This window comes from Alosa pseudoharengus, unplaced genomic scaffold (genome assembly GCF_046254945.1).
Source record: "Alosa pseudoharengus isolate Yale_2024_CS ecotype anadromous, Long Island Sound unplaced genomic scaffold, YU_APseudo_1.1 YU_APseudo_1.1_scf_4, whole genome shotgun sequence".
Classification (NCBI taxonomy): domain Eukaryota; kingdom Metazoa; phylum Chordata; class Actinopteri; order Clupeiformes; family Clupeidae; genus Alosa; species Alosa pseudoharengus.
This window is the reverse complement of record NW_027468774.1, coordinates 9,278,227-9,305,163: the sequence shown is the minus strand read 5'-3', so window position 1 is coordinate 9,305,163 and position 26,937 is coordinate 9,278,227. Positions and strand designations below refer to the sequence as shown.

The window sequence follows — 26,937 nt, the reverse complement described above, 5'->3', positions numbered from 1 at the left end:
TCTCTTCACTTTAGTCAGACCAGACACACACACACACACACGCGCGCGCGACAGGATAGACCACGTGCACACACACAAACACAAGCTCGATGTTAAAGACCGGCGTCTATCTGTTGCCGTGAGTGTGCTGATTCCTTACACTCCCGCCATGGCACCGCTGAGGAGCTGCGTTCTGCTTGTGATTACTGCAGCTGTGTATGTGACAGGTAAGCCAAAACCTCCGGCTGATGATTTGATTCAAGGTACTGGTGTGTGTGTGTTCATGTGTGTGTGTGTGTGTGTGTGTGTGTTTGTGTGTTACTCAGATGTACGGCTGAATACATCGCTGATGTTCAGGGGAACAAGCATGGACACATGTGCACACACATCCACTTCACTGCAGACCAGACACTAGGCAAACTGCACTTTTTACACATGAGAATCTCTCTCTCTCATACACACACACACAACACACACACACACACACACACACACAACACACACGCACACAACACACACACACACACACACAGACAAAACATGCTTCACGGTGAGACAAAACACATGCACACATCTCATTGCCATATCCTTATGTTTTGTAAACCTTGTATGTGTATATGCTGTCAGGAAATTTCTTACATTTCAGTGGTCAGTCTCACCTGACCCAAAACCTCTGACCCGACCCGACCTCTCTAATCAGTTATGCAGTTAGAGGCGTGAGTTATGTCGACTGCGCTTCTCCTTTATTGTTTTACAACTGTTTACACACATTTTCAAAACTCTGTGTATATTTTTCAAAACTTTACACACAAAACCCACAACTGCTCACACAAAATGCAAAATGCCTCAAATCTCCAGCAAAATGACACACAACATTTAAAGTGTCATAAATACATCTCTAAAGCAATCATTCGCCTCCCATTATAAACACTTTTGCCATAATATAACGTTTTGGATACATCATGCACACACTGTTGCTCAAAACCTAAAGTTCTTCTGGCTTTCATGGGCTTCTATGTATATTTCCATACAAGAGTGAAAAATGTAAGCAATATTGAAACCAAAAATAGTGATTTTTTCCAAATAATGTACTGTTGTGAATACAGTATTTTACAGCCAACAAAAAAAAAGGAAGCAAAATACAATGACCACCAGATGTACATGCAGTTTTGAAAAAGCTGACAGAAATGACTGTATTTCCAAAGAATGAAATTACTGACTACTATCAAATTACTTTGCTTTTTCCAAAGAAAATATATTACTGTGTGTGTGTGTGTGTGTGTGTGTGTGTGTGTGTGCAGACAGAGTGTGTGTGTGTGTGTGTGTGGGGAGGGGGCAGTTGGGCATGTATGTATTCATAGCCCTATAGACCCTTTCAACTGCAGAAACAAACATGTGTGTTCTTGAGGCATTTCCGGAGGAACAGTAAACAACAGTGAGCTATGGAATATGGGGACAAAAGACAGGGTTTATGTAAAGTCGACTTTTTGTAGAACATTACGCTAAAGTCCAATTAATTTTCATTTCAAAGTATCTGCATTGGTTCTGAACATTTCAACGGGAAAACCTAGAAACAAATTGAAAGGGTCTATACCTATATAGAGAGTATATCTATTTACAGGCCTATTAGGCAATGATCGGATGGTGTTCAGTAAAGTAATGAGTGTTTGTACATTAAGACTGAGAGTGAATAAGTGGTGAATAAGTGTGCCATTTTCAAGTTGTGTTTGAAAAACAAATTCAAGTTACCTTCTGTTATATTTGTGTGTGTTAAGTAGAGAATTGTGTGTTAAGTAGAGAATAGTGTGTGGTGTTTTGCGTGTGTTTTGTTTACCCTTGCCTAACCCTAGTGCCTTCCAAGCAGCGCTGCGTGGAAGATGGCATTTGGGGCTTAAAACACCCAAAAGGCATCTAACACTGATAATTAGAGTATGGTTTTGCAGATATGGTGTGGGGTTATGGTGTTTGAAATACATGTTTAGAAAATTGTGTGACAAGCTAAGATTTAGTGTGTAAGCAGTTGAAAAACACTGTAATCATTGTCCACTGAGAATAACTTCTGCGAGGATGTTCTAGTGAAAGCTTTGTTGGCTACCTCATTGACAGGTAATGAGGAAGCTAATGAGGAAGGAACCTTATAAAGAATGAAGGATTGTGAGTCCTTAGGTGTTGTTGTCCTTAAAGTTAAAGGCTACCAGTAAAGGCTTAAAGACATGCATGGATAGACTAGTTGTCTTGTTGACAAGATAGCTCTTCTATAAGGAACTCTAGTCAAGATGGTGACAAAACTGGTCTGAAAGTACACACACACAAATATATGCAAGAAGACATGCTAGTATTACATTTGGGTATAACCTAACATGTTGAGAGAGAGGGAGAGAGAGAGAGAGAGAGAAAGACTCACTGAGAACTGAGCTGGGCACACAGAGTGAAACTGACATAGCTTCAGAGTACAGAGTGACTGTGTCTCTGTCTCCTGGCAACAACTGTCATGGTTACAGGGTACTGAAAGGGTGTTAGTCTATGGGCTGAGGGAGTTTGATTGATCTAGGTGTTTTTTTCTTCCTAAACTGCTCAGTGTGTGTTTGTGTGTGTGTGTGTGTGTGTGTGTGTGCAAACTCGTGGAAACTTGTGTGTGTGTGTACACTGCAGGTCAAGATGTGAAACCTGTCAGTATGGAATAATTTTCTTTTACACATCATAAATGAATCAGCTTCACACACGCGCGCACACACACACGCACGCACACACACACACACACACACACACACACACACACACACAGAACACACACCACTGTCAAAATCTGCATACACCAAAACAAATCTTATCTCTCAATTTATTTGCCTTTTTTATTTTTCTATCTGCAAGTTTGCGTCATCAGATTTAAACTATGAAAGTTGATTAATTATAACTTTATAATTTTGTAAAATTATGACTTAATGATACAGCCATTAATGGACTCAAAACATTGTTTTCGAGAACTGGGAAATGTCAAGCTTCAACTCTATATTTCTGGGGGAATTTATGTCATTGATTGGATTGGATTGGATTATGTCCTAGTGGGGCAATTTAGCCCACAACAAGTCGTCGCAACAACCAATACTTACAAAATCATATCAAATAATGAATAATGGCATAAATACACACACAATAGCACTGGTGATGAAATGTCACATTTGTTCCTGTAAGAATGATTATATAGACTATTAAGTGCTCTCCCCAATCCCAGACTTTTACATTGCATGCTTGTTTTTAATGGATGCAAAACAGCTCGGCTATTGCTGAATGTCTATGGAGGGACGAATGAAGCTGTCGTCCCGACCAGGCAACCCCATGTATTCTAAGTAAATGCAGACATATCGGTGTTTATACTATATTTTATGCAGGTGAGACATGGAAAGATGAGTTTTGCCATGTTAACATATAGAGACTGACGGTCTGTGGGTCATGAAGGGCACTTATTTGGATGTGTGGTGGCCTTACCCATGTAAAAACGTAAAAAGCGAAATAACACTTGTCCTATAGAAACATTATATCAATGGAAACATGTATTGTTCTAGTTATATAAATGGCATAGTGCATGGTATTTCCATAACCTATCTGAAATAACACCTATTTGAATAGGCTAGCCTAGGCCTACCATTCATGATTGTCACATACTGTATTGAAGTTGTGGGAAGTAAACATAGCTTAAACTGTATGTTTAAACTGTATTTCGAGTTTAATGTCGGCATTTCGACTTTAAAGTCGACACGTCAAGATTAATGTCGACATGATATTTCAACTTTATTCTCGAAATGTCGAGTTTAATGTCAACATGTCGACTTTAAAGCCAAGTTTAATCTCGTCATGGCAAACATATTTTTTTCTTCATGTGTGGCTCTAATACTCCGTCGTACAGAACTCTGGGTGGAATGTGTGATTACTGTAATTTCTGCCAAAATGGCCCTTGCCAAACATATCCAAAACTAACATTTAGGTCAGTGATGACTGGAATGTTCACTTCTGAGTTTAACAATTCTTCAAAGCCTATTTTTGTTTCCCACACTAAGGTTGTTTAACCAGCAGATCATAGCAAACATTAAAACTGATTCAGTAAAAGATGAATAAGATATTTTTATTGACAGTGTTGACTTCTTTGCAGGATTCCGACTAACAGAAATCAGGCCTTTGTGTGCTTGTTGAGCAATCACTGGTTGACTCCCCTTTGTCAAACCAATGGCGCTAAATTAAAGAACACATTAATCGCTGGTGTTGTATCAGTAATACTTTATCAGAGGAAATGTAGGTCAAAGCTATTCATGATCAAATATCTGGAGACACAGATATAGTGGACACAGGTCTGTGTATGAAAGGTGCTCTACAAATAAAGCTTATTATTATTACTATTATTATTATTATTATTGTTATTATTAGGTGTGTTTATTTACTAAGTCCATGTAGATGTTGGAAGTTACTTTTCAAGATGTTGTTTAAATTGTTTTAAAAAAAAAAAGAAAAATGGGATTTGAGATCCTGCCAAGTAGACACATCCCATGATATGGCCGAATGTTCCCCCTGATTCATACCATGATATGGCCGAATGTTCCCCCTGATTCATACCATGATATGGCCGAACGTTCCCCCCCGATTCATCCCATGATATGGCCGAACGTTCCCCCTGATTCAACACAGGCCACTATTGACCAGGCCGTCAATCAAGTCATTATAAAAACATTTCTGTGTTTTTTAAGCAGGGGAGAAGAGTGAGAGGTAACCCAACATGTTGTGTTGTATACATGCAGTTTGAGTCCACCTTTGGCCATTCAGATCTTTCGTGGTTTACAGGAATGCCAGTAGCATTGGCTTAGGGCATTGAGAAATGATATGATTTCTGTTTGCTTGCTGTATACAGGAGCGAACCCATGTAATCTCCTGTTGTGCTCATTCATTCATTTCACCTGGTTCAGTAAATGAGCATTTATGTGAATTATTATTGAGTGCTGTGTAAGATGGCTGACTATACTGACGGATATTAGCCTTAAATGTACCCCCAATAACTTAATTTAGAAAACCGTTACAGAATGTGTTCAAGTCTTGGCAGCAGGAGGCTGTTGATAGAGCCTGTGACAGGCATGGGGCCTACTAGAAGCTGCTGGCACATTTAGCTGTGACAGGGATCTCAAGATTAACTATTAAAGTCCAGCAAAAATTTTTTGTTGATCAACCACTACAGAGCTTAGCCTGATATATGCTATAGCCCCAAATCGCAAACAGTGACGTAGCTAGGTTGTTGGTGTTTTGTTTTATGTGTAGAGACCCTAAGCAAGCTACTGACGAAGTTTGGTGCTGTTTTGAACAATATTACTGGTTAAAAAAATGCTATTTGGGAAGCATTTTAGCTTACTGCCTATAGCTACTCCACTGTTTCCTTAACCACTACGCTACTGCATGCTAGCCCAGCTCCTTAGCCACTGCGCTACTGCACGCTAGCCCAGCTCATGCCATAGACCTCAATGTTAAAAAGGGAGCCCGATCACTGGATAAATGGGGGATAGTGGCCCCTCCTCGTGCGGGGCGTGTACTACTGCTACCCAATTTGCATACATTTCCAGGGACAGGAAATAGCCTCTCAAGAAGTATCTTCGTAATCAACCATCTTTGCCTGCGCTACTGCATGCTAGCCCAGCTCCTTAGCCACTGCGCTACTGCACGCTAGCCCAGCTCTTTAACCCCTGCGCCAAAGATAATTAATGCATAGCAAGATGGGTCATCCTAGTTCATGTCTATGAGGGTAAAGTGGAGTTCAGTCAGAGACGGGCTCTGGTTCAGCCCCTGCCTGCACAGGGGCGTGTCACTGACGTATGACTGACATTTGAACGCCTCGGTTCCACGCCAGACAGAAGCCGGAGTACAAAACAAACTTGGTGTACACCTTCATTAATGTTGATTTTCTCCCGACTGGGGGGGTCATACTGTCACAACATTCTCCTGAAATGGGGAGGAGGGTTTGGAGATCATGATACCGTGTCCGAAATGTGCATCCATTGCTCAGAAAAATAAGGCTTTGACAAATTCTGGGAAATTCTTGGATTCTGCCATAAACCTCAATGTTAAAAAGGGAGCCCGATCACTGCATAAATGGGGGATAGTGGCCCCTCCTTGTGCGGGGCGTGTACTACTGCTACCCAATTTGCATACATTTCCAGGGACAGGAAATAGCCTCTCAAGAAGTATCTTTGTAATCAACCATCTTTGCCTGCGCTACTGCATGCTAGCCCAGCTCTTTAGCCACGACGCTACCACCGCACTAACTGTATGCTTCACTGAATGCCCTGGTGGGAACACGATACCTCGTCCAGGCTCTTCGAACACAAATCTCTGTATCTGTCCCAATGTAGCTAAGCAACAAGCTCTTCCAACCTTAATCAACAATAATAATAATAATAATAGTAATAATAAATTAGCTAATCGAGGTCTCTCTCGGTCTTTTAAATAATTGTGATTTTCTTTCCCACTTGTGTTACCTGTTTTTCTGGTTGTATTCTAATAATGAAAATAAGAAATCAAGACATAAAGGTATATATATAGGTATATGACAACAATAACAACAACAACAACATTAATGCTAATAATGATGTAAGAGGCAGTATCAAAGCCTAAGGAGATAATTTGTGCTTAAGTGCATAAGTGAGTAGTTTGTTGAGTGTGTTTCTCATGCATCCTTAGAGATACGGAACAGACTGGTAATTCGTGTTTAAGGGCAGAGTAATTAACATGCAACAATGACTTCTTTCGTGAGAATTATTGTGCTCAGCCGCAGTCGCCCACCTTAGATTGTACATAAACCTACTCGGAATAAGTACGATGACGCTTTAAGATAGACCTTCAGTTAACCCTCATTATATTATGCGCATACATTACCTACTAGGAATAAAGTGTGATGACTGACCCTTTACAGACCTCAGGTGCGCCATCAGGAGGTCTGTGTACCACACTTCACACTTGAAGCAAAAGAAAGAGATAAAGAGAAAGAAAAAAGAAAGAAAAAAAGAAAGAAAGAAAGAAAGAATGAACAAAACACAGTATGCAGGCTGTGATGCAACACAACACTTTTGAACTTTTCCCAGCAGCAATGTCATTGTCTTGTCATACACGGCACAGGCGCCGTGCATTTGTGTGAATGTAATGTTCTTGGCTCTTTGTCAACATTGTTTAACCCTACCTGTGGAATTATGATCAATATCACATAGTGACTAATACACAATGAATTGTATTGTTTTGGTCCTGGTCTTAGACGGAATCAGGTCAACTGACAGGAGATCTGAATACTGTTCCTTGTTGTGCTGCCAGCATATATAACTATTGTGTTAGGGATTTATGTCTCTTTATTGATCATAGTGACTGTGCTTCCGGTGTTAAGCTAATCTTGTGGAAATAGCTAGGCGCTAACAACACATGGTCAGGGGTTTAGAACGCATAGGGTGCACATGCAGGCTCATGGGAAATGATTGTACATGACTGTACCGCAATTGAAGTGGCTTTGGAAAGAAACATGTACGTTAGGGTGACCAGAGTCCCCGGTTTCCGTGACCTGTCCCCGGCTGGAGCTGACCCAGGAAATTCCCCCGGTTTTCACTGTGACTGACCCGAAAATGGAATAAAAAGACAGAAAGAAAGAAAGAAAACACTGACGTATAGTTGATTAGCTATTTTCTGAAAGTATAGAACCCCAAGATGTGATTAAAACATGTGTTTAGACATGTCCCATCCCCCTAATTGGTATTTTCTGAAAGTATATAACCCGAAGATGTGATTAAAACATGTGTTTAGACATGTCCCATCCCCCTAATTGGTATTTTCTGAAAGTATATAACCCGAAGATGTGATTAAAACATGTGTTTAGACATGTCCCATCCCCCTAATTGGTTGCCTATGCATATTACATTGGGTATGGTAAAATCTGAGTGTATGACTGATGAGTTTTGCCCTGTATACTATGAAGGGAAAACTGATTCAATCCTCCAAACCATATATTTTCTGAGAACTTTTGACAAGATTTGGGAAAAGATTCTTGAAAGACTGTAGTCTTTTTTTTTTTAAGTATATTTTTTTGGCCTTTTTATGCCTTTAATGAGACAGGACAGTGGAGAATGACAGGAAGTGAGTAGGAGAGAGAGTTGGGGGGGGGGATACGGAAAGGACCACGGGGCGGGAATCGAACCCAGGTCGCCGGCATATGGTGCAGGTGCCCCAGCTACTCGCGCCACGGCCAGGGGCAGTAGACTTTTAACAATGCCCCCTACGCATGCTTTACTCAAAAGACTACAGTCTTTTAAAAATCTTCCCCAAATCATATGGTGTAAGGAGGCCTTAATTCTGGCTGATACCTGTTCATTACAGCTGATTTCCAAAGTTACCAATGTTCTTGATCTCAGCTACCTTGTGATCAGAGAAGAAAACAGACAAGAAACTTGTTAAGGACTGTTCGTTATTTATTGAAGGGGCCACCGGAGGAAAATAGGGGAGTGCCATGTCGGAGGGTCATTGAAAAATGTCTTGCAGGCAAGGGAGGGTCATGCAACTTTTGACTGAAGCACTCAAAATCCCTCCGGTGGCCCCTTTTAAAAATAACGAACAGTCCCTTAATCACTTCCCTTGCAATTTAGGAGAACTAGGCTAAGATAAACTGCTTTATGAATAGTAAGGGCAGTGTCCCTGTTTTAAACATGACATGTTTTGGAGGTATTTACGCAGGGCTCGAATTATCTTTTTGTCTTTAAGGGGGTCTCTCTATCTCATAAAAAGTTGGCACACCCCGTGCATAGCCTAACAAGGCGATGAAATAGCCTAGGCGTACAATATATGCGCACGGTAGGCCTAGGCTTTACCTTGACACACGCACACAACAGACATAGATTCTTTATAGAAATTGATTGCTTTTAATCAATTTCAACATATTATTGATTGTAATAGTCCATATTTCATTTCAATTTCACAATACAAAGAAATAGACTAAACGATTTAGTCTGTGCCATTCTCAATTTCACAACATGACTCATTTGAACCAGACCATCGTCTCAAATAGGCATCCTCAGTGTCAAACACAATAATGCATGTATAACTTATACACAGGGAAAAAGCACTAACTGGCAGAAATTATAAACCATTGCAGCCAAACTATGTTCTAGTATTGTTGAACCGTGGAAAATTAATAGACGAACAATTTTGGAGTTTGCACTGAGATGTTGTCAGGTAGCCATTGAATATTCCGACATCAGAGATTGCTAACAAGTGTTTCAAAATATCTGGGAACTTTCTGGAGCTCTGAATGGCAGAGGATAGCTACAGATCATCAGACAACACAATCATTGTGGGCTGCATTATGGGCCATAATTTATGGCTTTGTCAATCAACATAGAAGAGGTGAAGTGCAAGCAACAGCAAATAGGACTTTTCAGTACATATCAAACCATATAGGCTATCCCAATGAACGCCTATGTAAATAGATAAAACACTCGCATCAAAGCAGGGTGACTTCTTCAGATTTGCGAGTGCTGTCAAAACGATCGTATAGGTTTGCTCATATAGTCTAGTGGTGTGGTGGTTAAGTGTCATGCTGCGTTCAAAAGCGTAGGGTAGGTCTACGTCCCGTAGCCTATATTTTAATTTAACGTCTTTAATGGTAAGCTCGGCTCCCTCTGGCTCCCACGTAATTCGAGCACTGTATTTACGCTTCTGAACTGAAAATGTCCCCGGATTTTGTCTCAGAAATCTGGTCACTTTAATGTAAATGTACCACAACTATTGTAAATGTAGATGCACACAGTTATATGTAAGTGGAAGAGAGGGAAAAAGAAAAAGACTAAGTCCATCTCTCATGGACACACAAATGAATATCATCTGCTATCTGACTGACGTTACATGCAATAACCTTTCTGCTTCCTTTGCCTTGCAGAAACCCAGGCTCAGACGGCAAGCGGTAAGGGGCAAATCTTTGGTTTTAATTGTATACTAATTTTGTACACACATGTTGCTAGATTGTTAATTTGTTAAATTGTTAATTCAGTAAAACGAGCCTGTAATCTAGTAAAATGAGAGCATGATTTAATAAAACGAGCACAAAATTGATTAAAGTGAGCGCACAATTTAGTAAAATGAGCACACCATTTTGTAAAGAGCGCACATTTTCTTGATATACAAAAAAATCTTTCAGTGACATCTCCTGGGCTCTGTACATACAACCCCAAATCAGTTGGGACGTTGTGTAAAATGTGAATAAAAACAGAATGTAATAATCTGTAAATATCGTAAACTCAAATTTAGTTACCAAAAGGACACAGACAACATATGCAGAAAATGACAAATTTGACTATTTCATCGAAAATATATGTTCATTTTGAATTTGATACCAGCAACACATTTAAAAAAAAGTAGAGAATCCAGAGAAATCTTTGAAAATAGGGATAGAACTGAAAAACAATATTGGATGGCCGTGGTCTTTTGGACCTCAGATGGCACTGCATTAAAAGCAGACTGTTTCTAAGAACATCATTGTATGGGCTCAGGAAAACCTTATTGTCTATGAGTACGTTGATACTAAATTCAGAAATGCTAGAGTAAACTTTACCATGCAACAGTCAAAATTGTATTTAGACATGATACAGAAATACTCTTATCTGGGCCTGAGCTTGTTTAAAATGGACTGAGGTAACGTGAAAAAATGTCCTTTGGTTAGGCCAATCAAAACATCTTGCACATCTGGCAAGGCACAATCAATTCGGAATGATGTATACAGGTTTTGAACAACATATACTCTCATCCAGGCAATGAGTTTTTCCAGGGAAGACCTTGAATATTTCAGGAAAACAATGTCAAAATGAATTCTGCACATATTTAAACAGAATTTCTCCATAGAGGTCCAGATGCTAAAATGGCCTGTCTGAAGTCCAGACCTGTCAAATTAGGTGCATCATGGAATGAAAAACATGATTAAGAATACCTCATACTGTTGAGCAACTCAAAATCCTATATCGGGCAGGAATGGGATCATGATCACCTAAAATCCAAAACTGTGAAACCAATGCTGATTCATCATGTGAAAGAATGAAAATATGCATCAATACATCAGTAATTAATTGGTCGTTCATAATTCATACATTTTGTTGAGTGTCAGTCTGTCAGCTGATAAATGAATGTGTTGTTTCCATCAGAATGTGGAATAGCCCCGCTCAACACTCGCATCGTGGGGGGTTCGAACGCCCTCGCGGGCAGCTGGCCCTGGCAGGCCAGTCTTCACCTGAATGGGAGACACATCTGTGGCGGGACCCTCCTCAATAGCCAGTGGGTCATGACCGCAGCCCACTGCATACGCAGGTAAGAGTCCAGCCAGTGTGCTCACGGAACAGCTCCTTAATCAGCCTGTAGCCCCAGCAGGCTTATAGTGGCTGCTCTGGATGCTGTTGGTGGTACCAGAGCGCCCTCTCCTGGTAAAGCACCATTTATGCAGGTTGTCCTCTTTTTCCTGAGCCTATTATAATTATGACCGCCGCGCAGCGAAGCGGCGGTCATATAGGAAGGAGGGTAGGGCAGACACAGTTTTCTGTGAATATCTCGAGAACCGTAAGGTTTAGGAGGACTTTTTTTGTAAGTTGATCTCAAGGGGCCATGTCAACCCATTCCATAACCACTAATTTCATGTATAGCGCCACCTAGTTAAACACAAAAAAGTAAAAATGAGGTGTTGTAATCGCAGGTATCTGTGACCTAACATAGTCAAAACTGCACGAAATTGGAAGTGTAGGATCATTATGACACCCTCTAAATGCACGCCAAGTTTCGTGGAATTCCGTTCATGGGGGGCCACACAATAAATTAATTTATGTTACTATACACCAACTGGCCTGTAGGTGGCCGGAGACAGTTTTCTGTGAATATCTCGAGAACCGTAGGGCCTAGGAGGTCCACCTTTTTTTTGTATGTTGATCTCAAGGGGCCATGTCAACCCATCCCATTACCACTTATTTCATGTATAGCGCCACCTAGTTAAAAATTAAAAAGCAAAAATGTAGGTGTTTTCATCACAATATCTCTGGCTGACATGGTCAAAACTGCACGAAATTGAAAGTGTAGGATCATTATGACACCCTCCGAATGCATGCCAAGTTTTGTGTACTTTCGTTCATGGGGGGCCTTACAATAAAATAATTTATGTGTACATTTAGTGACGTACACCAACAAGGATTCCCGGGACACTGAAAGACCGGGGTACACAAAACTTGGTGGGCATGTACCCCCACATGGATAGCATGGAACCGTCATTTTTCGTTTTGATCTGTAGCCCCCCCGCTGGACTGGACCCCCCGAAAGGAGGGTAGGCCAGACACAGTTCTCTGTGAATATCTTGAGAACTGTAGGGCCTAGGATGACCATTTTATTTCCGTATATTTGCCTCCAGGGGTCATGTTAACCCATTTCATGTGCACACATGTGCACAAACAGATACACACGCACACACACACATTCACAGTAATCATACGTATGACATATACTCACACAGTAGACATATGTACGCTTCCATGCACAGGCACATACGCAGGCACACACACAAGCACGCACACACACACACACACACACTCACACACACACACACCCACACACATAACATAAACATAACAGAAACAATCAAGAATTTCTCAGAATTATGAACAGGCAAGATGGAGGTGGGGTTGTATAAAATGAATTTTACATGTGAAATCTATGAACTAATCATGTTTTGGGACTTGTTGTCTAGCAGATACCAGTGAGAATTGAGTGTGGATAATGCAATTTAGTGAGACAGTTAGAATCATATAGGCCTTTCAGCGTGATTTCTTTTTGTGGAAAAAATGTGCTGGACTGGGCGGCGGTCATATTTTGTACCGCTCTGCGGTACATCTAGTTTTTGAAATGCAGTAGCCTAGGCTTCATGGTTTTATTGTGCCAGCGGTTCTCAAACTGTGATACAGGTACCACTGGTGGGAGTGTGAGAAGATGTTTTTTTTTTCCATAAAGATGAAATAATTACTTCAAATTATGTATAAAAATATATTTAAAAAACACACTGAAGTTGAATTTAAACAAGTTTCTCTTGGGAAAAAACATGCAAAACAGTGCAATGTAAAATATGTAGTTAAATTGGCTTACATTACTGTAGGCCTACTTTACTGCTGGTCATAATGGAGGTACTTGGAGAACCAATTGTTTCCTGAGGTGGTAGCCTACTCATTGTGAAAAGTTGGAGAACCACTGGACTAAATGATAGTAAATTGTCTGTATCCACTAGACGCTCGCAGGCAGTCCTGATCTAACGATTAGAGTTGGCTGTGATCTGGTGTTTATTTCGGATGGGCCCCACTCTCTCTCTCTCCTTTTCCATCAGCCTTACTCTAGCCAACTGGAGGCTTTACCTGGGCCTCTCTCTCTCTCCTTCTCCATCAGCCTTACTCTAGCCAACTGGAGGCTTTACCTGGGCCTCTCTCTTCTCCATCAGCCTTACTCTAGCCAACTGGAGGCTTTACCTGGGCCTCTCTCTCTCTCTCTCTCTCTCTCTCTCTCTCTCTCTCTTCTCCATCAGCCTTACTATAGCCAACTGGAGGCTTTACCTGGGCCTCTCTCTCTCTCGGGGGGCAGCCGTGGCTTACTGTTTCACAGTTTGGGATAAATGCAAAGACCAAATTTCCCTCACGGGATCAAAAGAGTATACATACTTATACTTACTTATACTCTCCTCCATCAGCCTTACTCTAGCCAACTGGAGGGTTTACCTGGGCCGGCAGGTGCAGTCCGGGAGCAACCCCAACGAGCAGAGCCTCTCCATTATTCGCATCGTCACTCACCCGCAGTACAACAACACGCTCTTCAACAACGACGTGGCTCTTATGCAACTCAGCACCAGCGTCACCTTCACCAACTACATCCGCCCCATCTGCCTGGCCAACAGCAGCAGCACCTTCCACAACGCCACCTCCTGCTGGGCCACCGGATGGGGCAACATCGGCAAGGACGGTAAAGACAGAGAATGTCTAATAAGGGCTCTGGTAAAGACTAGGACTGCTCACAGTGCTGAACATCAAGTACCTACGTATAGTGCACTATGTTAGCTAATAGTGATAGGGATAGCTACGTATTCACTATATAGTGCACTATGTTAGCTAATAGCAGGGAATGTCTAATAAGGGGAGAACCTTCACTCTCGGAACGCTTCCGGTGTGGTACTGCATCTAGGGGCGCTCGCGGGCGAGTCCAGAATGAATGGAGGTCTATGGAGCTGTACCCCTCAAAATCCACTTTTCTCGGGATATCATTTTCACTTAAAGTCACTTAATTGTTCTAAAAAGCCTTTCAAACGTGTCAATGACATCATTCATTAGCATGATCATAGCATCATAGCAGCAACAACGACCCAACCTGTAAGAAAACGAAAGGACATGACTTCCGGATTATTTCACTTTTGATTGATAATCCATATCCATTTTGCAAAAAATAAAATAAAATCTGAGGGTTTCAGTTGTTAAATAGGTAAAAACAATAAATTTAGCCATGTAGCTCCATAGGACATCATGTATTTTGGACTTGCCCACGATCGGCATCTAGGTGAACTCTGGTGAACTGCAGCCAAATTTGGTTTGTATGGGATTAATAGAGAGTGGGGAGGCTCTCCGTAGGCTGGCTCTGCTAATAGTGATAGCAATAGCTACGTAGGCCTATTCACTATAGTGCACTATGTTATAGCTAATAGTGGTAGCAGTGTTGGGAGGGTTACTTTCAAAACGTATTCCGTTACAGAATACAGAATACATGCCCAAAAATGTAATCTGTAACGTATTCCGTTACGTTACGTAGCGTATTCTGAATACTTAGATTACTTCCGCATTGAATTGCATTGGAATGTGGCCATCAAATCCTGCTTAGGCCTACTAAACAGGCCTATTCTGGTGTGTTCATCTGTTCCAAATGGCTGTGTTAGGCCCACATAGGAGAATGTAAAGTCAACTAGGCCTAAGCTACCTGATACAACTTTAAAATAGCAAGGTGACCACTAAAACTACAGCAGGCGACTAGGCTAATTAAAACAAACAAAATAAATAGGCTACTTTAAGGGCGTAGCCAGAAATTATAATTAAGGTGTGCCTGTGAGATTTTTCGGTGGCATCAACCCAGTACAAGTGAGGGGCGCATATGACTGGTGGAACGCAAATGACCTGTACATGTAAACACTATGGGCTACTGTATATCAGTGCTCTCAAAACGAACGTGATCGCGTAATCAAAAACCGCACGTTAAAATATGCTAGGCCTACTCGCAAGAATAATTCTTCAGAGGCTGCACCATATAATTCATTTTAAAACGTAAATGTAGATCTAATTAGAAAAAATAATAATCCATAAAGGTATTTTAAGTTAGAATAAACAACTTAGAATGCAGTGCCTATTTTAGAGATTGGTTTTATTGCCTAGGTCTAAATCAACACGTGAACTAGGCTTTGCTTATTGCTTAGCAAACTGTGTAACCGATTGGCCGAAGTAGCCTGAGCTATTAATACTTGGGAAAATATCCTTTGAACAGACATCAGGAACCACGATCAGTGAGGAACAGGAGTTACCTCCACTTACTTTACTCGTAATTTGCTGTGCAAACAGTCATTTCAGGGTCTCCGATATGACGCGTCCATAATGCGCGCTGGCTGCGTTTTGAGGCTAGTGCAAGACGGCGGGGCTTGGATTTAAACATGTAAACAATTTCATCATAGATTGCTTTCAGGAGCTTCTGGGAAATGGACTTGCCTTAATTTATTTAGTGAGTGAACAAACTTATGAAACAGAGAAGTATCGTCATGTAATCCATTGATTTCAACAATGTAACTGTATTCTAAATACCAACTATTTAACTTGTAACTGTATCGGAATACAGTTACTCATAATTTGTATTCTGAATACTTAACGCCGGTACATGTATTCCGTTACTCCCCAACACTGAGTGGTAGCAATAGCTATGTATTCACTATATAGTGCACTATAGTGGTAGCAATAGCTACGTAGGCCTATTCACTATAGTGCACTATGTTATAGCTAATAGTGGTAGCAATAGCTATGTATTCACTATATAGTGCACTATGTTATAGCTAATAGTGGTAGCAATAGCTATGTATTCACTATAGTGCAGTGTTTCCCAAAGTCTGGGTCGCAGGAGATTTTATTTGGGTTGCCAGCACAATTTATGTTGTGTTATAGGCCTAACTGATGCCATTCGTCATTTGATACCAGGAAAGCTAACAGTTTTCTATTAGGATGTAGTTTGCTAACTACCACAGTCACGGTTTTGTCATAAAAGCTTTCAAACTGGCGCATGAAACTGGGGGACGAACGCATCGCAGAGGGGGTGCCAGAGCATGGATATCTACCTCTCAAAATGAAACCGTTCTGTGGGGCGCCTGCCATGTAGGCTACCTCGCAGTTGCAAACTAGGCCTACAAGGGACATGAATCCGCCTATTTGCACGAACATTAACAGATACCAGCTCCTCAACTTTACCGATTAAAATCTAGTGACCATGCTGTCAACTAAAGCAGACATCCGGACATAATGCCATTCAATTTGCATGTAGATAGTTTCGATTGTAGATGCAATCTTTAAAGTTAATAGCAACCTCCTCACATTCTTATTTCTGATTTAAACAGTGCATTATTAGGCTACAATTTAAATGGACATTTTAAACACTATTCTCCAAAGTAAAGGCACATTCTTCCGGCTATATTGCGCAAAAGCCTGTTCTGATATGACGACTAGGCCTATACAATATAATATAATACAACAATACAATAACAACTTGAGTTATTTGCTGTTTACATCGGAATTGACGTCCACAGTGGTATGGACCCATTTGTCTGCAACGCAACGTAGGCGTAGCCTACAACATTTTATTTTTTGAAATACAGGAACAGCTTATGCTGACGAATGACGACTGCGCAACATGCGAGAATTTCCCCAAACTCTCGGATGCGCATTAAAACGTATCTTTTCAGTAGTCATTTCCAACTTTTCACGCTGATGGTGCTCAAAATGCAACACAACCGTGTTCAAAGCAGGATCTATTTATCTAGATCCTATAGCAATGTATGGTTTGGGAAGGCATAGAAAAGTTGGAGAACCTGTGGCCTAAAACAATATTGTTGGTTGCAGGGTAGATTTGAAGTGAAATGGGTCGCGATGGTCTGTCATTTTTAAAAAGTGGGTCCCCAGAAAAAAAGTTTGGTAAACACTGATATAGTGCACTATAGTGGTAGCAATAGCTACGTAGGCCTATTCACTATAGTGCACTATGTTATAGATAATAGTGTAGCGTCGGTGGATGTACATGTTTAACGTTGAATGAGTGTCTCCCAGAATGCAGTGCGAGTGAATGCTATAAGGTGTAATGTCGATTATAATAGTTGTAGTTACGTTTACCATGTTGTGTATTTGTTAGCGTGTTAGTCTCTTTAGTTGTACCTCGTGTGTTTATCCTCGTGTTGATGTGTGTGGTAAACCCTTATTGTGTGTAGCATGTGCGGCTGAGACTACCCCTGTGTTGCCCTATGTAGTTGTCTGTGTGCGTCTGAGTCTTCCTGTTCCAATAAATGGCCGTCCTGGCCAAAGGTAAATCTTGTCTGAGGGTGAGATCGCTACATTGGTGTCAGAAGTGGGATGGGCCCCTCCCGGGGCGCGAAAATCTACGCCAGATCAAGATGGAGAAGAAGGCCGAAGACCAGACCAACAAGATGGCGGCGAACCTCAACAGATGTTCCAATTGTCCTTTTAAGGACTAGCCAGCTCGCTGAGTTTGCCACTTCGGAGGATGGAGGACCTTCAGGCCCGGCGCGGAACCTGTGCAGGCGATCAGCGGGACCAGCCCTGCACAGCCGACGAGAGCTGCCAGCGCTGGAGGAAGCGGCCCCGGCTGATGTCGCGGAAGTGTCCGCGGCTGGTGAGGAGTTCCCGGCTCGACGCCGATGTCGATGCTGCAGTCATCCGAGGATCTCATCCATAGAGAGCGCGAACTCTCTGACGACCTTGGAACACGACCACAGCGGCCGGGTTTACACCGCCAGCTACGGAAGAACTTCCAGAGAGTCAGCTGCCGGTCGAGAGTGTGATGGAGTCATAGCTGCTAGTTCGGGAGCTTGCGGTGCTCCAGCTAGTGACCAAGAGGGTAACGTCGACCTGTAGAGCCTTGGGAGCTATCGTTTTGTGGACTGTTTGAGATTTTAAGTGCGCACTTTCCGGTTGACGCAAGTCTGCGCAATGTTTTTCATGTTTTGTGTGAGTTTCTGTGTGTCCCGAGCCTGCTGAGAGGGTCGGGGTCTCCATTTCCCGCCACAGTGGAGCATCGTTGTGCTCGAGACAGCCGACAAAAGTTCTACAAGAGGGCAGCGCGAGGAGGGACCTCGACGTGGACAGCTGACCGCCTGGAGATCGGCACACTGTGGACAGGTGGCAACGGCCATGAGCTGTCACAGTCATAGACTGTATATATAGAACTGGACAGTCTGTTAAGAGTGATGCAATGCTAGTCCAGAGCCCCCTGGTGGCTGGCTGCAGTACAATGTGTAACTCCGCCCACCCCCATGTATTTCAATGGCCAAGTAGCCAACTTTCCGTGTCACTTTTCTCACCTAAAACAATTTTTGTATCAACAACTTTTTATTCGAAAAAATAGTTTTCAAGATGCTTCAATACACACAATTTTTCTTTTCTCGCTGAAATTATTTTTTTTTATGTTATATTAACAAATCTAAAAAGGGCGTGTTTACACCTATGATTGACAGCTGGCTGGCTGCAGACACGACGCTTTGTCCATTATGTTTTACCGTCTAGGCTGCAGACACTACCACGTCATCGCTCACTTATTTTAACGACACCTGATTTCGACACATAATCTAACCTAAAGAAGTGTTGCTGTTATTATCATTAGGCTATATCTTATCACAGTCTGACTAAATACATATTGATAGTCATACATTGTGTAGTTGTTTGTAAGAGACATCGTTGTTAGTTGTGACCGATTCTTTGTGAAAAAAGATATGTGCTGTTCTTTCGTAGATGCTAAGTATATTAGCTCATAGCATGCTACATCATGCTAGCATTAGCCAGTTGATAGGTAAAGTAAAAGGGCTCTGCTTGCTATATTGATCCGAAGTGACGTTAGCCATAGTCACCATCATTTACAGTCCTACTTGTTTCAAATGGTATAGCGTAACCAGTGATTGCCGCCATCATCGTTGCAACTTCATTTGAATACACTTTGTCACTGGAGAAGGCGATGTTAAGTTTCATTAACGTTAACTCTTGCGAATGGCAATAAACGCCACCTAGCCTGCTAGGTCGACAACCTCGGTATGCCCATTTATGAATCAGCCCGACAAATAACGTTACTTGTGTTTTAGTGAACACATTATTGGACCATAGCTTAACGTGAGGAGGGATTCAAAGTTACAAATGGCCAATTTGCTTAGTATGCTCAGAACAGCGGTATCTGAAAATGCGTTAAGGTATCGTTGTTACCTGCGATTGCACTGCTGGAGAAGCATTTTGCATTGGTATGATTTGATCAGGTCTTGACAGTGATGTGTAAATCCTCCCGTAGACGTACATCATTTCAAAATAATACGTCTAAATTGAAAACTGTGACAACTCATTGATAGGCTCTCTCAATATGTCTGTAATCGTATGCCTCTACCACATGCTTGCTAGTCTTTCACCAGAGAGGGTGCTCCATTATAAATCAAAAATGCAATACTGCAGCCTTCATGTCAGCTGTAAAAATATAAGAACATGGATCTACTACATCAGGATACTCTGTAAACATTTTACACATAATCAGGAAGCTACTTTGCTGTTCAGTGTGTGATGTGTTTAAAGTGGTACTACGTTTAAAGAAACATTTTTATTCTTTGTTTCAAGTGCATAAGAAAATACCACATTATGATGATGGTTATGGTTACCCTTAACAAATACAAAACAATATAATACTTAAAACAGGGATCAATCAATAGCCTAATGAAATAAACAATGAAAATGAGGGGGGAAAGCAATAATACATGATAATGCCCATTCAATCAATAATATAATAACAAAAACATGGTAAGGCTACATTAAGGAGAATATCAATAATAAACAATGTCAAATTAATCAACAGCCTATAATGAAAATAAAACAGTACTACTGCATACAAACCATAATGTATAAGTGCTTAAAAGACCAAAAACTATCACAAGAACGAAGAGCACTGGGCAACTCATTCCACCAACATGGAACCACTGAGGAAAAGAGTCTTGAATTTGACCTAGCGTTTAAGACTGGTTGACACAACAGACACTCATCAGAAGACCACAGTGGGCGGTTGGGGATGTATATCTTGATCATTGAATTAAAATAACAAGGAGCAGATCCAGTCAGTGTCCTATAGGCCAAAGTGAGAGATTTAAATTTAATTCTGGCTACTGTAGGGAGCCAATGGAGAGTAACTAGGAGAGGAGTTACGATGTGTCCTCTTTGGCTGATTGAAGACCAGTCATGTTGCAGCATTCTGAATGATAGATCACACAAAAGAAATAAAAAAAACATTCAATATTGATTTAGTATCAACCAATAATTATTCTGATATTATTATTATTGTAATGTCTACATCTTTGTGTAGGCTACAGTTAAATACTAAGCAATAGCCTCTGACTTAAATACCAAGGCAGTTAAATGACCGTGGTATGGTATAGTCTACGTGATACACAGGACTACACAGTAAACCCATTTGAAAAGCATCATCTCAGTATACCCATTTAAAATAGGCAAGGATACGTATTTAATAACATTTGGGGTTGCTCACAGTATACCCACCACTACAACTAACTAACTAGACTACACCACTGGTTAAATGGCACATTGCAATTTACAATTTGTGTGAGTTCAGGGGCATACAGAAAGTTGAAGTTTGGGTGACATCAATAAAGAAAATAGAAACAAAGGGATGTGTACAGCCTCAAGTATGAATGATGTCACATTAACAGAAAGTTCAGAGCAGCGGCAGACCTTTCTTGGTGCCACGCAAGTTATTGAAAGTCATGTGTTTTCAGAACGTAGTGGTGCTGTGCCATGTCCCATGTATAAGGGGCTTCAGGTTGATCCAGTGACGGTGGGTGATGATGTCAGGGAGATGGATGTCAGGGGACTTGGAGAAAGGGGGAGGACATGCCACCTCAGACCACCCCAGCCAAACCACTTGACGTAGGCATTCCCTTGCTTGCAGAGTAATGTAGACCATGGAGACCACCTTGCCGCCACCTCCAGTACATTCAGCCATCACCCATATCTTACCTGCAAAAAGGAAAGTTACAATAAAGTTAGTCAGACAATTTTACAACATTACAAAGCATCTAATCAGGCACTCAACACCACTAGTAATACCAATTAATGAAATATATGTGTGCAATAAACTTCACAGCCTACCTAATGTTAACTACACATTTAAATATGCGGTGTGAATGTTATTAACTTGCGTCAGCTTGAAAAATAACGTTATCAGTATGACTGATCATGGACGTTAGATGACAAACTAAGGTCTTTCTCAAATGTTCACCGATATCCCTGGGAAGTGACTGGTTGTTGGCGTAGTGTTTAATGCAGGCGTTTCATTTATCGATCATTCACTTATGCGGTCTACAACTACCGACCTATTTTTTACAGTCTATGCTACCGACCTACCATCACAGAAGTAGCTCTAACAGAGGTGTCTGTCGTTAACGTTAGAAAAAATGCAACGCTGGCAAACTGGCTAGTAGTTACATTAACATGACAGGTTGATGAGGTCCATGCTTCACATTAAAGCAACACCAAAGAACTTTTCCTCTGTCGCACGCACTATTTGTTTATCCAGCACCAGCTTTGCAAATAACAAATGTCCACAGACAAGGTAGAATATGTTGCATGATTTTATGAAAGTACGATGTATTGCGACATCAGATGCAAGTCAAATTTGTAGTTTCTTATGTCTCATTCCATCGAACTAGATCCGCTACCCGATCCGGCAAACTTACATAGTGCGTTTATAGCCGATAGAGGGCCGCGAAGCGAATGCAGAAAGTGCCGTTCACCCTGTTACGAGTTGATGAACCACTGAAACGATTTTGGAAACATTATTTTAAGGTACAAAAAACTCTTTGGTGTTGCTTTAAGTTAACGTTAACTTGCGTTGCTTTATCACATCATACCGTTGTTTTATCACACACTGTACTGACTGTCTAGTGTTATTAATCCCCATGTACAGTCAATGGTAACTCCATGTTGAGATGGCATACATTGAGATATTTGAAAACAGCAACAACTAATAAAACCAAGTATATCATGCATCGACTGTTACGGGAGCTGTGTGCTAATCTTCACTTCAACGACTAACTTAGCCTCCCGTTAACGGTAACGTTAATGTAGCTGCTAACGTTAGCATGTAATTCGCTGTCCGTATTTCTGTTGTTAGCTCATTAGTATTCACCATACTAAATTGTCACAGTCTATAATCAACATAATAGGCTCTCTTAGACGTATTTAAGAACACCAATAGACCAAAAAAAACTTTTCAGTTGATACGCAAACCGATTGTTGTTTGTACTGTTTAGCTAACTCACAGCCGCAAAATTCATCCAGCCAGCTAGCCTTCGGCGCCGAGTCGACCTGCATTGTGGAAAGGAGAAGGGGACGGGTTTCACTTGACAAGGGGCGTGTTTAACTCGCTGAGTGACAACTGAGTGGGCGTGCCTGACCGCGACTCCTCTTCACTGCGCATGCTTCAACTTTTGCTGCGCAGCCGCACTTCAAATTGGCTCCAAATTTTCCAAGATGGCGTCGCCTCTGCGGCTTCAATTCCATAGAACACTGCAGAATGCAGCCACACTGTCCAGTTCTATATATACAGTCTATGGTCACAGTAGCCAGAGGTGGCTACCGAACGTCCAGGGGTTCCAGCGTATCCGGGGGTTCGGCTTGCAGTGGGACTGTTTGCTGCTGTTTGAGGTAGTGCAGCTGCACGGCGGGAAACCGAGGGCCCAAGCGACACCACGACCCACGTCTGGCCGGTTCTGGTGCTTGTTCGGGGGAGAACTGACGTGACAGAGGCAGCCGAGAGCCCTTCCAGTCGGGAGGGGTTATCGTGCAGCCGGAGGCTTTCCGGTCACTTGGACTAAGCACTGGGACTGACACCGACGCAGCCGCGAGCGGTGAGCTGAGCTGTCATTGCTGGGGAGGACAATGGCTCGGGAGGGGGTTATGTAGCGTCGGTGGATGTACATGTTTAACGTTGAATGAGTGTCTCCCAGAATGCAGTGCGAGTGAATGCTATAAGGTGTAATGTCGATTATAATAGTTGTAGTTACGTTTACCATGTTGTGTATTTGTTAGCGTGTTAGTCTCTTTAGTTGTACCTCGTGTGTTTATCCTCGTGTTGATGTGTGTGGTAAACCCTTATTGTGTGTAGCATGTGCGGCTGAGACTACCCCTGTGTTGCCCTATGTAGTTGTCTGTGTGCGTCTGAGTCTTCCTGTTCCAATAAATGGCCGTCCTGGCCAAAGGTGAATCTTGTCTGAGGGTGAGATCGCTACAATAGTAATAGCAATAGCTATGTATCCACTATATAGTGCACTATGTTATAGCTAATAGTGGTAGCAATAGCTATGTATTCACTATATAGTGCACTAATAGTGATAGTAGCCTAATGGCTAATCCTGGTGATTTACTAGTGCACTATGTAGTCAATAACTAATGGTAGTAATTCACTAGTGGACTATAGTGAATAATTGATGCTGGTAATTCCCTATAGAGCACTAGATTGAATGACTACTGTAATAATGGTGACTCTCTCCTCTCTCTCTATAGAGCTAAATTTGTCTCAATAATATTTGTATATGCGCAGAGGGATCCACAAATATTTCTTGATTTGCATGTGTGTTTTGATATCTACAAATAAAAAAATCATATTTGTAACTCATATATTGATTTTTACAAATATAGATGTGCATTTGTAAATAAAATGCCATTTGTAAAACCGAAAATTTCATTTGTGAAATGTGATTCTGCATTTGTGGATCACCAGCACACGCATTCTTCGCTTTCCAAAGTTACGTGTTTTTGAGACGTTCTTCACATGAAATTCACACAAATCCACACGTAAATAGGCCTACTTTAATTCACCGGCACACAGAAATCACAATCCAGTAGATGGCGACATCCACAAATATTTCTTGACTTGCATTCATGTTTTGATATCCACAAATAAAAAAATCATATTTGTAACTTGTAAATTGGTTTTCACAATTGTAGATGTGTATTTGTAAATGAAATGGCATTTGTAAAACTGAAAATTGCCTTTGTGAAATCTAATTTTGCATTTGTGAATCACCAGCACACACAGTTTTCGTTTTCGCATTTGTGGATCAGCACGTACGTATTTTTGAGACAAACTTTGCGGCAGAGAAGCCACCCAGATCCACAAGTAGCCTGCTGACACTTTCTAATCCAGTAGATGGCAGTGTTGTTCTATGGGACTCATAACACACAGAGCTAGCGAACCTAGTTCTTAAATCTAACAAGTTATGCCTTTTACAACAAGCTTTTGCAAATCAAGAAATATTTGTGGATCCCCCTCTGCGCATATACAAATATTATTGAGACAAATTTAGCTCCATATCTCTCTACCTCTCTCTCTCTCTATCTCCATCTCGTTCTTTCATCTCTCTTTCTCTCTCTCGCTCCATCTCTCTCTCTCTCTCGATCCATCTTTCTCCATCTCTCTCTCTAGTGTCCCTGCCTGCGCCTCAGACGTTGCAGGAGGTGGAGGTGCCGGTGGTGGGGAACAGACAGTGCACCTGCCAGTACGGACCTGCATCAAACGGAATCATCACATCGCAGATGATCTGCGCCGGCTCCTCAGGCAGGGGAGTGTGTCAGGTACGGACATGCGTACCACACACAGCACTACAGACACGCAGGCACCCACACACACACACATAAATGCACACACATACACACACACACACACACACACACAACACCACCCTACCAGGACCACGTACACTCACACACTGCCACCAACACCACACATGCATGTACGAACATACTGTACACCATACCTGTCAACACTCCCGTTTTCCCCGGGTTTTTTCCCGTATTTCAAGGTCATCTCCCAGCACCATCCCGTTTTGTTATTTCTCCCGGAAAACTCGCGTAATTTGCATGGCCATCAAACTTCATTTTAAAATCATTGATCCATGCATTTTTTCTATTAGTCTGACATCTCCCAGGTTGCCAGATTGTGTATGAAATACACCCTACACATACACGATCACTTAGTTTCAATTTCAACCGTTTTGTCATAGGCTAAAACCTGGCAACCCAAAACCCAAATAAGGAAGCGGGTGCCGACTGCGCAGCCTAAGTCTCGTCGTAAGCAAGCGGGCTAGTTGAATGGCCTACTCCAGAACTAGCTGTTGTGAAATTGTTGGGAATTTAATTGATTAACACATCACAAACTGTTATTGAGTGTTGATACACTGAACTTGTGTCCTCGGAACCAAATCTGACAGCAAGCAGCTTTGGAGTTTTGGAGGCAGGCAGCTGGTGGATACATAAGGTAATGGTAAGGTGAAAGCAAAGACCGAAATGCAGTGTTGAAACACGTGTATGAAACGTATTAAATATGCAAACACTGATCCGGTATAAACACTGACACCCCCCCCCCCCGCCCCCCCTCCCGTTTTTGGAAAGCTAAATTTTGAGAGGTATGCGGTACACGCGCACACACACACCACCACACATGCATGCACACACACACCACCACACATGCATGCACACACACACCACCACACATGCTGCTGCCTCTTGGTCAGCTCTTCTCTGAGGAGTAAGCCTTTCAGAAGAAGAAGATATGGGATATAAGCTACTATGATGTACTGTATACTCATTGTGTGTGTGTGTGGCCACAGGATAGTACAGTAAATATGTATTATGTATAGTAATTATATATTTGTGTGCGTGTGTGTGTGTGTTTGTGTGTGTGTGTGTGTGTGTGTGTGTGTGTGTGTGTTTGTGTGTGTGTGTTTAGGGAGATTCTGGGGGACCCCTGCAGTGTAAACAGGGGTCTCAGTGGATCCAAGCCGGCCTGTCCAGTTTCGGGGTTCCCTGTGCCACCGCACAGTTCCCAGAAGTCTTCGCCCGTGTCTCTGAGTTCCAGCAGTGGATCACGGGTACCGTGGCGGGGACGAGCGTGGGCTTTGTGAACTTCAGGTCGTCAGGGACGGACGGCAACACCAGTTTTGTGTGCAGCAGCACGTCCACGTCGCCAGGGAGCTCCTCCGCCGCTCTCTGCCGCGCCCCTGCGGCCGTCCTGCTGCTCCTGTCTGGACTCTGGCTCATCGAGAGCGGCTCGTTAGACAGCTGAAGGCAGTTTCTGCTATCTCACTCACTGACTTTAACTCCCAGCATCCTGTCTGTTTCTGCTATCTCACTCACTGACGCCAAGTCCCAGGATCCTCTCTGTTTCTGCTCTGTATCACTCACTGACATAGACTCCCAGCATCCTGAGAATAATACAGATGAAAGGTTCCACACGAAAAGTGGAAAGTTCTATGAAGGGTCATTTTAATCACACACATGGTCACACACACAGACAATCTCTCTCTCTCTCTTTCTCTCTCTCTCTCTCTCTCTCTCTCTCTCTCTCTCTCTCTTCCTCTCCCTCTTTCTCACAATGTTGAATGAAGCAAAACGGTGTGGACGGACCCTATTTAAGTGGGTTCTTAGTAGTTCTAAGGGTTCTAAGAGACTGTGGAGGCAGTGTGAGACACTGCCTGGTTGTTGCAATTATTTCAGTCTGTTTTGTAGCTCTGTGATAAATCATTATCATTAAAATATCCTGTATGGC

General features: G+C 42.0%; 1 protein-coding gene and 1 long non-coding RNA gene across 2 annotated transcripts; one reads left to right on the top strand and one right to left on the bottom strand.

The window, feature by feature from the left end:
• LOC143101653 (chymotrypsin-like protease CTRL-1) lies at positions 1-26,937 on the top strand. The gene is made up of 6 exons (XM_076264780.1): positions 1-206; positions 9,920-9,943; positions 11,175-11,337; positions 13,739-14,007; positions 24,817-24,965; positions 26,119-26,937. Exons 1-6 carry the CDS (start codon positions 149-151, stop codon positions 26,452-26,454), a joined length of 999 nt encoding a protein of 332 aa, XP_076120895.1. The 5' UTR covers positions 1-148; the 3' UTR covers positions 26,455-26,937.
• Positions 19,909-21,597, bottom strand: LOC143101654 (uncharacterized). Its single transcript, XR_012982508.1, has 2 exons — positions 21,063-21,597; positions 19,909-20,565 (listed from the first exon to the last, which is right to left on the bottom strand). It is a non-coding gene; the product is annotated as an uncharacterized LOC143101654 (long non-coding RNA).

Bases quoted from the DNA above. Each gene is read 5' to 3' on its own strand.
- LOC143101653 (XM_076264780.1), top strand. From the start codon at position 149: ATGGCACCGCTGAGGAGCTGCGTTCTGCTTGTGATTACTGCAGCTGTG. The intron at 207-9,919 runs GTAAGCCAAAAC...TTTGCCTTGCAG, and splicing joins TGCAGCTGTGTATGTGACAG to AAACCCAGGCTCAGACGGCA. The intron at 14,008-24,816 runs GTAAAGACAGAG...CTCTCTCTCTAG, and splicing joins GGGCAACATCGGCAAGGACG to TGTCCCTGCCTGCGCCTCAG.